This window comes from Passer montanus, unplaced genomic scaffold, assembly GCF_014805655.1.
Source record: "Passer montanus isolate IOZ18808 unplaced genomic scaffold, ASM1480565v1 scaffold37, whole genome shotgun sequence".
Taxonomy (NCBI): Eukaryota; Metazoa; Chordata; class Aves; order Passeriformes; family Passeridae; genus Passer; species Passer montanus.
The window spans coordinates 2,008,760-2,021,006 of record NW_024368485.1 but is presented as its reverse complement, the minus strand read 5'-3'; the positions used below and the strand labels follow the sequence as shown (position 1 = coordinate 2,021,006).

The 12,247-nt window shown below is 38.6% G+C and overlaps 1 protein-coding gene across 4 annotated transcripts in view; it reads left to right on the top strand.

Annotated features, from left to right (window-relative positions):
- Window positions 1-12,247, top strand: part of MACROD2 (mono-ADP ribosylhydrolase 2) — an 852,624-nt gene that overhangs the window by 777,863 nt on the left and 62,514 nt on the right. For all 4 annotated transcript variants that reach the window (XM_039717140.1, XM_039717141.1, XM_039717139.1 and 1 more), the window contains exons 10-11: window positions 1,188-1,229; window positions 9,603-9,671. In XM_039717140.1, the coding sequence (XP_039573074.1) occupies window positions 1,188-1,229; window positions 9,603-9,671 (111 nt within the window). The remainder of the gene's footprint in view (window positions 1-1,187; window positions 1,230-9,602; window positions 9,672-12,247) is intronic.

The following is a 12,247-nucleotide window of genomic DNA, read 5'->3' as shown; positions in this document are numbered from 1 at the left end:
TTCATACCTAGATTGGGGTAAATTTTTCAAAGGCACCACAATGACTCAGAGATCACATCACCAAGTTATTGGGAGCCCAACTTCCATTTTCAGGAATGATGCAGAGACTTCATTGCCTTTCAGCAAGGCTTTAGTACTTTTTCCCAAAAAAAAAACCCCTTTAATTCAAAATTAGTTCACAAAAACAGTCTTTACCTCTTCATAATTATACTGCATAATGACTTCCCTACTTTTTAATAACATCAGATTTCTTGTCTGTGTCCATTATCACTAGCTTAGAAACTGTTCTGTTGCTTTGGGAATTTCATATTCCAAGTCACTTACAGAACTATAATTAAGAACTTCCACAGAAGACCAGGTGATATATGTATGTTAAGATTCTGCTGATTTAGTCTCATATCTTAGATTAATTTGAAACCTTATCATGCTGGTTTCATTATAAATGCTTCCATGGAAAGAACATGTTATTGGAAACTGAATAATTAATAATCTCTATGTTGCCAAATGTTTTCTGAGCAGTTTGTTGAAGAATAGCAGAACTCCAGTTGAAAATCCTAGCTCTGTTGAAGCCAATAACAGAATTCCCATGGGCTTTAACAATATTTTCATTTTCTTATCTTAAAAATTACTTGTCAAAGCTCCTTAAGCTTGTATGTTGGGGTTTAGGATTTTTTCCTTTTGTTTTCTTTCGATTAGGAAATTTTCTCCCATTCGTTGCTAAGAAACAATAACGACTGCTACTTAAGAGAGAAAAAGGATCTAGCCACAGAGGAAAGGTGCAGCTGGCTGCTACTCTCTTACCTGAGGGGTTTTCTCTTGGGAAAGCCAGAGTTATCAAGAGATTTTGGGATGTGGAAAGGGGCTGGGCACAGCCTCTAGCTCACTCTCAGCTCTCACTCTCGAGAGGGAGAGAGGCTGCAGTCACTATGGGGAGAATTCGCCACCACTGCAGGATTTTGGTTCCTGCTGATGCCCCTGGTTTTAGCTTTTATATTTTTCAGATTCTGTTCTGGTTTAGTGTGTAAGTCTAACCAGTATCAAAACTTTCCTCCCCATCTAGCTCCAGATTTCGCTGCAAAATATTAAACAGGAGGAGGAAAACTAAGATATGGGCAATGGAATATTTAATTTTAGATGTTTGCTGGTATTCCCAGTAACCTTTTTCTTTCAATTCTTTTTTTTGACAGTTGATGCTAATGAAGAAGGGCCTCAGCTGAGTGAAGAGAGAGGTGAGTAAAGAATATTTTATGCTAAATATATCACTTCTCTGAAGCATAAGCCAAACTGAAAAAAACTGTAGAAATTAATTGCCTTAGTCAAGATAAGCAGTGCTAATAATTATTGCCAATGCTACCACAGCCATCTCTGGTTTAACACAAAATTAGGGTGAAGCATCCCTGATAATAAATATTGCATGGTAAGACCAGCTGAGACTACTTTTTTAATATCATCACCTTATGAGCCTCTAGGTGATATTTCAATTCCTGTTTATCAATAGCTAGTCTGAACATGAAGGGAAAATAATAACTATTCTTCCAGTCTCTTTATCTGTAAAAAAGGGTGAACAGAGCAATTCTTGTGTCATTTGCCATTCTGAATAGTGGAAGTGATATGTTTGCAATGAAAACAATAGCAAAACTCTTCCACAAACTCTTAAACACACTGAGCTTGGTCAGACAATGCTTCAGAGGATTTTTTCCTGGTCCTCATAGTTTAGTGTTTAAAACAAGTGTCACTGTTTAGGGTTTGTGGGTGACATGAAATGGAAATGATGAATAGGTATAAAAGGGGAAGAAAAGCCAGAGGAACCAGAAAAGGAGAGGACAGAGGGTTAGATAACTACCGTGAGGACAGAAGCTTCCATTCAGGAGATTTCTGCTAGTTTTTTTCAAGGAAGCTTCTTCCAGTTAATCTTGACCAGGTTTTTTGTAACAGACTTCCACCACAGCACCTTCTGATACTTCCCCTCCCTCATCTGGAGGTCCTCAGTGAACATCTCCTGTTCCATATGGATTTCTCCTTTCATGTGCAGAGTAGCTCCCTATACTCCTCTGCCTCCCCTTCCAAACTTCCTTCAAGGTCTCTGTGACCCTGATCCCATCACGGTCCAGTGACTGTGCAGGAACATCCAGCTCTTTATGAAAAGATAAGGAGTTTAGGTCAGACTTTAAACTTAAGGTCAGAAAGGAGTGCCACGTGGGGAGAGGCAGGGATATACTAGCCAGAAAACAGAGGTAAAAGCTTTTGAAGTGGTATTTTGACTACTTAAATTGGCAAGATTGTCCGAAAGACAAATGGATTATGATAATTTATGCAACCACTTAATTACCTGAGAAATTAGAAATACTTGAAGAATGGTGCCTATACAGAGGTGTGAAAACAGTTATACACAGATATGTGTTATACTGATGGGTTAGCACCTTCTTTTATGGCTGTTCTGGCCTGTTGATTTTATTACATATAATTGTAATTACATTTTGGTATCAAGATTACTGGATAGGAACTTCTAGCAATTTTAATACAGTTAGTGTGATTGATATAGTTGTAAGAACACACATAAAAGTAAAAAAAAAACAAGCCCATCATTATATAACAAACATTTGCCAAAGATAATGCTACAGTCAAATTTGCAGTATTCATCTAACATTTCTAATTTATTTTTTTATATTTATCTTGGCATGTGTATTTTAGAAGCCAAATTATTTTGCATTTTTTGTATTGTTTTTATGGAGATTATGCAAATTAAATTGGTGTGGGGTTTTTTTAAAGCATTTTAAATTAGAATTAAAAGGAAGTGCAATTCTACTTAATAGCCAATCTCTTCTTTTTTGTCTTGTATCCTTCACAGCTTCATTACTTTAGGTAAAGCTACATAGATACTCTGGGAAATTATCACTGAATTATGTAATTTGAGGAAGATATTTCCCTACCTGTGTCTTTTTGTGCATATGAGATAGATCAGATTAGAGCTGCCCTCAATGGTCTAGGATGCTGTGAGCTTCAAGAGCATGTCCTTGGTTATTTCTTTATCAGTTGGAGATATTTTGGGAATCAGTGCATTGGTTGTAAGCAATTAATACCTACAGGGATAAAAATAAGTATCTTTTGTATATCCACCCCAGTAGTGGAGCAGATATACAAAAGTTATTCCCATTTGACCTGTTTTTGTATGGAGTTTTTAATGACTGTAGCATGTGCTTACTGGAACTATAAATATAAACTTTTTTTTTCATTGAGGGGAGTTTTCATTTTTATACTCAAATTTTTATCAGTTTGGAGGGTATCTGCTCTTTACTCTTCCAAGGGGAAAATGGAGAAGTAACTTCTAGTCACCACTACAAGACATTAATCATTCATTAGTCATTAATCTTTGTATAATCATTGTTCATTCCACTTGACTTCATGGGTCATGACTGCAGCAGATGGAGTCAACAGTTGGCACCAATATTGACAACCCTTTTTCCTTGAGCTGTCCATATCCTGTTGGGGTGTTTCCTCCAATTCTTTTGCTCAAAGTGAATAGGAGAGGTTGGATTCCTTGAGAGCACATGTTGCAGACTAGATATGTATAGGAACTTTGGCAGAGATTGAAATCTAAATTTTAGCTAAATTCCTGTGCCTCAGCTTCCTTTTTGCTGGGTGTTTCTGAGGGTCAATATCAAACCAAGAAAAATCGCAGAGAAATACAAGGACACAAATGTAGGCTCATTGTGTCTGTACAAACTGCACTTTGAAGAATGTGGTAGGATGGTGAGATGGAGGTTACAGAATTTCATAGTTTAAATCTGGTGGCAAAAATTAGAGAAAAAAACCCAACCTGATCCTGGTTTGGTGTCTGCTGAAGGCAGTGGGAATATGTCCATTGGCTTCAATGCACACCAGATGAGGCCTTAGGAATAGACGAAAATTAACTGGGAGTAAGAAATAACAGATTACCAAATGGGTGTATTACTGAGTGATGGACACATTATGAAAATTATCTGTCTTGTGTTTCTACCACTCTGAAGTGTCGAAATCTCATTACAGGCAGGAAGGCCTTTTTTTCTTTGATTAATCTTCAAAATAAATAAGAGAATGTCCTAATTTGTGTCTTGGTTTTAAAAACAGGAGGTGGGAGCCTCCCACGGAATGGAAAATATGACCCGCTCCGCTCCAAATTATTATAACTTTGAAATTAAAGGGTTTTCAGGCAAAAATATGGGAAAAGGAACAGCAGTTCTTTTCTACCACTCTGAAGTGTCGAAATCTCATTACAGGCAGGAAGGCCTTTTTTTCTTTGATTAATCTTCAAAATAAATAAGAGAATGTCCTAATTTGTGTCCTGGTTTTAAAAACAGGAGGTGGGAGCCTCCCACAGAATGGAAAATATGACCCGCTCCGCTCCAAATTATTATAACTTTGAAATTTCAGGCAAAGATATGGGAAAAGGAACAGCAGTTCTTTACTGATGTATATGTATGTACAAACAAACAACAACAGTGGCAGCAGCAGCCCTAGGCAGCAGCACAGTCCCAGCCCAGCCTCTCCCAGCCGCGGCGCTTTCCCCGCGGCTGCAGCTCCGCTCACAGCCAGCAGGGGGCGCTGCTGGCTCCCGGCGGGCAGGGCGGGGGCGGTGAGTCCTCCACGCCTGCAGGGGGCGCTGCGGCGCCAGCTCGGCCGTGTCCCCTCACCGAGGCCAGCGGGGAAGAGAGAGAGACAGTGGGCTTTCCTTTGGAAACTCACGGGAAGCAGTCACAGTGCCACTCAGGAAACGGAATGAACTGCAGCAGGAAACCTCAGAAGCGGGAAACTGGAATGGCAGAGGCAGGGGAGGCAAACAAAACGTAGCAGAAACTCCAGGGCCCTGTCCGAAGCCGTGGGGTGTCCGGGGGTCGTGTTCCAGTGTAGCAAGCAGGCCTGAAGCAGCCGCAGAGAGCAGCGGGGCTGGATGGGGAATCACTCCCATGGATGGCTCACTGGCCATGGCAGGTCCCAGGGTCAGCCTGCACAGAGCAGGTGTCCCTCAGCATGGAATGGGTGCTGCCAGGTCCCGGCGCTGCCCTCAGTCGCTCTGAGCTCCCCGAGCAGCAGAGAAGCAAACCAGTAAGCTCCAGTCACAGTGCCAAAGGAAAAGAAAAAAACACGGGCAAAAACCACAAGGCAGCAAGTATCTCTGCCAGAGGGGTCGTGCCACGTGGCCGTGGAGATGAAATCACCCTACCAGAAGGAAGCAACTCTCCTTCTCCCCAGCTGTTACAGGAGATCCCAGGCTGGCTCTCAGCCATTCCAACAGTCCCAGAGCCAGGGGAGGAGAGGGGAAGAGAGGCAGCGACCGCACTGGACACAAAACAAAAACAGAAACAGAAATGGGTATGGGATAAAAAACCATCCCCAAGACAGTCTGCCAGACAACATCCATTAGTATCTATATTCATTCTATAAAATCAACAAGCACAAATGACCATTTTGGCAAGTTTATGATATAACATCACTGCTTATACTGGACACACTAGAATAAGAAAAAACATTTAAAAATAAAAATAATCCAGTCTTTTTAAATATACACACTCAAGCCCACTCTTCTAATGGCATTCAATTCACAGCCTTTTAACCCATCAGTCTGTTATTCTGAATGCTGAGTCTTGTAGCAGTTGCTGGCTTAGCAGCACCACTTAATTTGAAGTGCTTTGAGGTTATCATGTGTCATGCAGTTGGTGTTAGAAGGGTTTGAGTCAAAAGGGCAGATATAGAAATAGCAGGTCTGGGCCTGTGCAGGTCTACATCTCAGCTTTACTTTGTGAATGATTTCCTGCATAACCCAAGACAAGGATCAGATGATGCAGTAGTTAGTCTTTCCTGAGTGTTTTTGTTTCCTTTTTTTCTTTTTTTTTTTCCTAGTGGTAAGAGAATTGACTTATGTCAGCACATAATAATGCTATTATTTGTTGACATAAGTCAATTCTCTTACCATTGCCATTAAAACAATAAATAAAAAAAGAAAGAAAAGAAAAAGAAACACTCAGGAAAAACTTTCAGTTTTTAATCTGAATCTGTATTCTCTCTCAACCTGTTCAGCTTGTCTCTGCCAGGTACCAAAGCCGTTTGACCTCATCTCTTTGTCTGTTGCCACACTACTGTCATTTCCCACCAAGTAGTTGTTCCTAATAAATGCCCTGCTGTTTATCCTGTTTCTGTCCTGATTGTCCTGATGAATCACCTATTCATTATCTAGAAGCCACAGCCAGTTAAAACAACAAAATGAAGGATCTCGTTTACACTATCAGGGCTTAATAACTAGTAACACCCTATTACAACCAAGATACATAAATACAGACTTTTTTTTTTTTGCATGTTCCACTGTATGCACACCCTTACACTTGGAGATTGATTTTTGGAGGGAGACTTCATCTTCTTTTTCATGAGATGAAAATAGCAATCACTTGCAACAAGGCAAATTTGGGAGTTGTGAAGGATTTTGGAAATAGGTTACTTGGAGACAGACTGAGATTTACATGACTTCTTGACCCTCAAAATTAGCCTGTAAAGAAGATGTCTCTCAGCAGCAGAGCTCAGAAACCTTTTTGCACAAATGATCACAATTAGAAAATATTTTAATATGATCAGTTCAGACACCTGTCCAGGTGTGCTCTTTTAAAAAAGAAATTTACAGACAAAATTTCTGTAATATTTAGCTAGCTGTTTGGAAGGACATGGACATGGCAGGAGAGCAGAAAGGGTTAAGAGTTGTATTTAACCGTGGTAAACACAGATCCTTTTCTGTCTCTGGAATAAGGGATATCTGCTAAAATAGTGAAATTGTGATTGAAATCTTGTTCTCCTGGGATACTGCCTTTACATCCTTTTGTGAGCATTTTGAAGGCTTTTTACAGAGTGCAAAAAGATGGTTTCTTCTGAGACAGCAGCAGTGCTGACTTCTCTGAACATACACCTCCTCCCTCTCCATCGTTGGGCTGTCAATTAAGATGTTGGTTGTATTATCTAATGTATTCAAATAGTCCTGAAAGACCTGGCTGGACATTTGCACTTTAACTTGATTGACATTTGATGTGTGGGACTGGAGGAAACTTCATGGATTGATTAGATGATAAAATTCCTCAGTTGAGGGGCAAGTGTTGATTGAAGCATTCCTATTGATTCAGTTCCCTCGTGTGAATTATTCTCAAACAAAAAAAGAAAATGTAGCAGATAGTTCAGAGTGGCATTTGAACAAAAGAAGCCATATGTTGATATGGTCCACTGTAAATATTCAAAAAATAAGAAAGTGAGATCAGTGGCATGAATAAGTCTTCACAAATCTGGTTATTTTCAGGATTTCTTTTGTATTACAGTTCTTGTTGAACTCTATCAGCATTGCTCCTGAGCCCCTTAAAGGGTTGACAAAGCATGTCTTTATTTGGCAGGTTTTGCCTTTAGTTTTCTCCATGGATTTTCTTGTGCTTACTCCTGCCTTCTTCAGAAAGAAATTCATCTTAGCACTTGTAAACTCTTGTTTTCCTCAAAATATTGTGCCTGAATTTCAAATTCAGATGGGCAAGCATGATGGCATGACACATGACATGTCTGTACTAAGTGCTCTCAGGAGCAGTCTACCACCTGGTACCAAGCCAAACCTCAAGGCTTGTTCTGCTTTGCAGTAACTGATTTTATTTACTGATTGCTAAGGGCTCTTCCTGCTCCGAGCTGTAAGTAGTTCTAGAAAGTGTAAACTTCCTTCTAGTAGAAATTTGTAAGAGCAATGTTCAGTTTGGCTTTTTTTTTTTAATAATGCTCTTTAATTGAAATTAAGAAAGTGAGATAGAATTTAATTACTCACATACCGATCTCAATTTTGGAATTTTTGCTGACATTTTCACCTGTCCTGCCACCTTCCTAATCCATGGCTCTTCTGGGTATTTTGGGCATAAGTATGGTTGGCAGAGAATATTTCTGTGGTCCCTGGGCTCCATGCAAAGCCAATGATTTACTCCCATTTTGTCTTTTGAATGAACACAGTATTCTTAGTCTTATAAAATATCCTGAATTGAAGGGACCCACAAGATTCATTGAGTCCAACTACCCCTTGAATCTGCAAGTTCCTTTAACTGCTTTCATACCTTATGTTTCGAAATTTTCAGCATTTTGGTTCTACATATATGTAACTGGAAGGGTAGAAGATAAAAGGGGAGAATCTAAGTCCTTCATGAGAGCTGGGCATCTGACTGTCAAGAGCTGTTTAAAACTCCAGCAACATAAAGAGTAGATGGTTGTGTGGCATATATGTGACAGCAGGAGAGACCTAGGAGTTTTTGAAACACTTGAGCAGTTTATAAAACATTTGTAGATAGTTTTTTCCCAGTTGATAATTTGCTAATCAGTTTGATGTAATACCATGATTCTTATTTTTTAATGGCAACAGCAATAAGGGTGAATAATGTGAGGTCATATGTCTTCCTAAATTTCGTGGTCAGAGTGAGTCAAGGTTTATTTCCAGCACACACAAAAGTATGTTTTCTTTAGGCTTCTCCTGCAACCCAGCCCTCAGTTAGCCACAAGGAGTCAGGAGGTTTGACAGAAAGTCAAATGACAGAAAGTCATTTTCCCATCACGGTTGAATACATTCAGTAGGCACAATGAATTGAGTTTTAATTGTCTGTCAGTCACTGCTTTCGTGGTTAAGCAACAATGTTTAAAGAATGTTTTAATTAGGGAACCTGCTCACATTAAATGTCTTAATTTATGAATACCTTTAATGCTTAATTTCCAGCTTGGCCTCCCTTTTTATTAACAGGCTTTCTCTGCTACCAGTTTGTGCCTAGAGGTGTATTATAACAAACAAACAGTAATGCCATCATTTATGTTGACAGGATATTTTGAAAATATTGTAGAAAAAGTTCATAATATTTAAAGTTTAACCAACTGATATTAAACACTCTGTGCTTCAGTCCATATATAAGTAAGGAAGATCTCACATTTAATTGGCCTCAATTGCTTATTTTACTCCCTTTCCTCCAACTTGATATTGCCCACTGTCTGAAAGGCTGGAATGGATTTTTTTTCAACCAGTACATTTCTATCTTGTAAAGCTTTCATTTCCTTACTTCACTATCTGTGAAGTTAAGGCAATTTGTGAATTTGTGAAATTTGTTTCCCTACCTTTCATTTATATTAATTTCAGTCTGTATTCATTTGTTGTGTTAAAACAGTGAATGGAGAATTCAGCTGAGAAAAAAGATAATTTAGTTCAGATTATTTCTCCACAGTTACATAATGAAGTATAATAAATATTATGTTTACAACTACAAATTAAAACATTATTTGGTTGGGGGTTATGATTATTATTTCTGTAGTGCTTGTGAGGCAGCATGTTATTTCAGTATGAACTTTCTTCACTTTTGTCCTGTGAAAGTCAGAGAAAGTCCAGTCTAGGCCGTAACACACATCCATATTATAAATTTCATAAGAGATGATGCAATAATTAATTTAAATAGCCGAAAGACAAGCATTGAGTACTGAAAGGAGCGCTAAGATAAAACATACAATTGTGGAATCACACATGGTAGTATCTGATACAATGAAGCCATTTACAAATAATGCATGTAATTTATAATTTTTTGTGTTTATAGAAGGCCAGCTTCCATCTCCCACAAAGAGCAAAGAAGAGCAGCCTGAGGACCTGCAGGATGATGCTGAAGGTAGGTGCTCAAACATCTTCTCAGGGCTATTAGTCAATTCACATTTTTAGGAAATGTTTGTTTTGAATTCTTGGTAAAGGACTGGAAAACTTTCAGTTAAGTATGCTCTTTGCACACACTTGGAGAGTTCTTTTTGGCTAGGTGAAGGGATTATAAATCCTCTAAAAATATATTTCATCCTGAGGTAGATTCACAGTTACAGACCCTATTGTTATGTGATGGGCTACTGATTATTGCTGATACATCTTAATAAATTGCTTCTGTTTTATCTCTAACCAGTTCTGACTTCATGTAATTAAAAAGCCCAAGTGTAATCCATGTTGTGAGGGGCTTGGGTCATAGTCTGGTTGGTTAAATTGGTCAGGTACTTGCTGTGAAACACAGAGCGATAAAATCCTTGCTTTCCTTTTCTACAAGAAATTGTTGCTGTTTTCCTTTCTACAATGTTTATGTTTCTAGACCATACACAGTGTAATACATCTCTGCAGTTAGAAGTCACTGGTGATTAACATTATGCCTATAGTGTTGTTCCTCTGAGGATACTTTCCTCCACTTGAGTCTGCTCAGGGAAGCTTGTCCATGTGTATGGACATAAACGTGGTCTATGTTGCTCTAAAACTGGATTTTCCTAATCTCTATCTCATTGGAAGAGTTGTTTATAAGATGTTAACACCAAAGGCTTATTTTCACTGCTTTCATATACGTGGAAGAGCAAAACACCCAATCCTGAAGAAATTCCTCTTCTGTGAAATAGATAAAAGGATGAACCTTAATCTTTAATCCATGACACCTCCTTATCATGGGTTCTTTTTGACCTAATATTTCTCAAATGTCCTATCTAATTTTGCATCTCAGTGGCTCCACAATCTTCAGCATTTTGACTTAGCACTGTGCATTCAGCTCCTAAAGTATTCTGTCTAGGGTAAGGTGTGAGTCACAAAGAGCAGAAAAGTGTTAACATCTATCATTTTAAGTAACTGCTAGTAACATGCTGTCACTAACATTGTGACTGGTTGTTATGGGCAAGTCATTAAAGCAATAGCTGTCATCACCTGGAAGGGACAGCTATTGGAGGGACCCAAGAAATTTCATCACACCTGAGTGTCTTTCCTTTCATGCTGCACTGAACCCAGTTTAAATTAAAATACCAATTTTATGTTTGAATTAGAGAATTCAGCAATGACAAATCACATGTCCATTTTTATACAGGCTAACCCACGGCTGGGATCGTGGTGACACTTTCAATGTTCCTAAACAGGCAGAATAACAGTTGTTTTATGATACATTCTTACATGGAGTGTGGCTAAAACCTTTCATTGTATCAGTATCTTGAAAAAAAAAAAGGCAAAGCAAAATGAAAGGAAGAGAGAAAGTATTATCAAACTGTAAGGTTTTCCTTTCATTCAAAAATTAACTGATGTTGTTTCACTCTTTCTGTGGCTCCTTAGATACAATTTCCTATTTCTCTGTGCCTATCCATTTTTCCCAGTGACCTACTGTTCACTTTGTGAAGCACAAATAAATGTGTAGGAAGGGCAAAGTAAACAGTATGGCAATAGAATTATTGCATTACTCCTAAGCTGTAAAATGCCTGAATTCCTTGAGTTTGATGCCATACAGTGGATTTTGCTGATGTAGAATTGAAGTCTGTGAAACATAATCACTGCTGCTGGATTTAATATAGCTGGTGGCAGAGCCCACATATGCTAGGCAGGAAGCAAACCTGTAATGTTTAGGATTGAAAGTTCAGATTTAGCCTTCAGAGTTGTTGTGATGGAGAAAAGAATAGGTGATTAAAGTGTTTGCTGAGGGGCCTGTGGAGAAACCTGGATCAGATTTCTTTGGCATTACCTGTGCCTCTGGAAGAGGAGACAAGAAGCTGGGATCCAGACACTGAATTCCTGTCAAGTTGCCAAGTGGCTGGAGTGTAATGTAACACACCTGTGAGCCATTTCCATTGCAGTAAATGGGATTTGCACACATTTGTCTGAGAAGAGGATTTCATTTCTCCTGGTCTAATTATTAGCTGTTGGTTTTGACAAATTAAAAGAACTTTTAATGGGGAGCCTTGAAGATTATGAAAGTTCTGAAGATGTGACATGTACCACATCTACATGTCTGAATAGGTTTTTTTTAGGTAGGGGTTTGTCTTCACTTCTAAGAAGCTAGCCTTTTTTTCTTTTTAAAAGAAAAACTGAGTAGCTAATGCATATAAACAGTCTTGAATAAAACACAGCAAAGGCAAACGCTGCCTGAGGTCGACTTGGTTGAATTTCCCTTAGGGTAAAACTGAAGTGCTTTGTGGTTTGGTGTGTTTAAACTTTGAGATAATTCACTTTAAGTACCCCAAGTCTTAAAAAAAAATTAAAAAAACCCAAAAAAAACGGAAAGGAAAGGAAAGGAAAGGAAAGGAAAGGAAAGGAAAGGAAAGGAAAGGAAAGGAAAGGAAAGGAAAGGAAAGGAAAGGAAAGGAAAGGAATCACACACAAAAAAGTAAACACATCTCCACAAAACAAATGAAAATCCCAAAAGCCCAACCTATATCTTTAATCAATAAAAGCAAGTCTACATTTAAC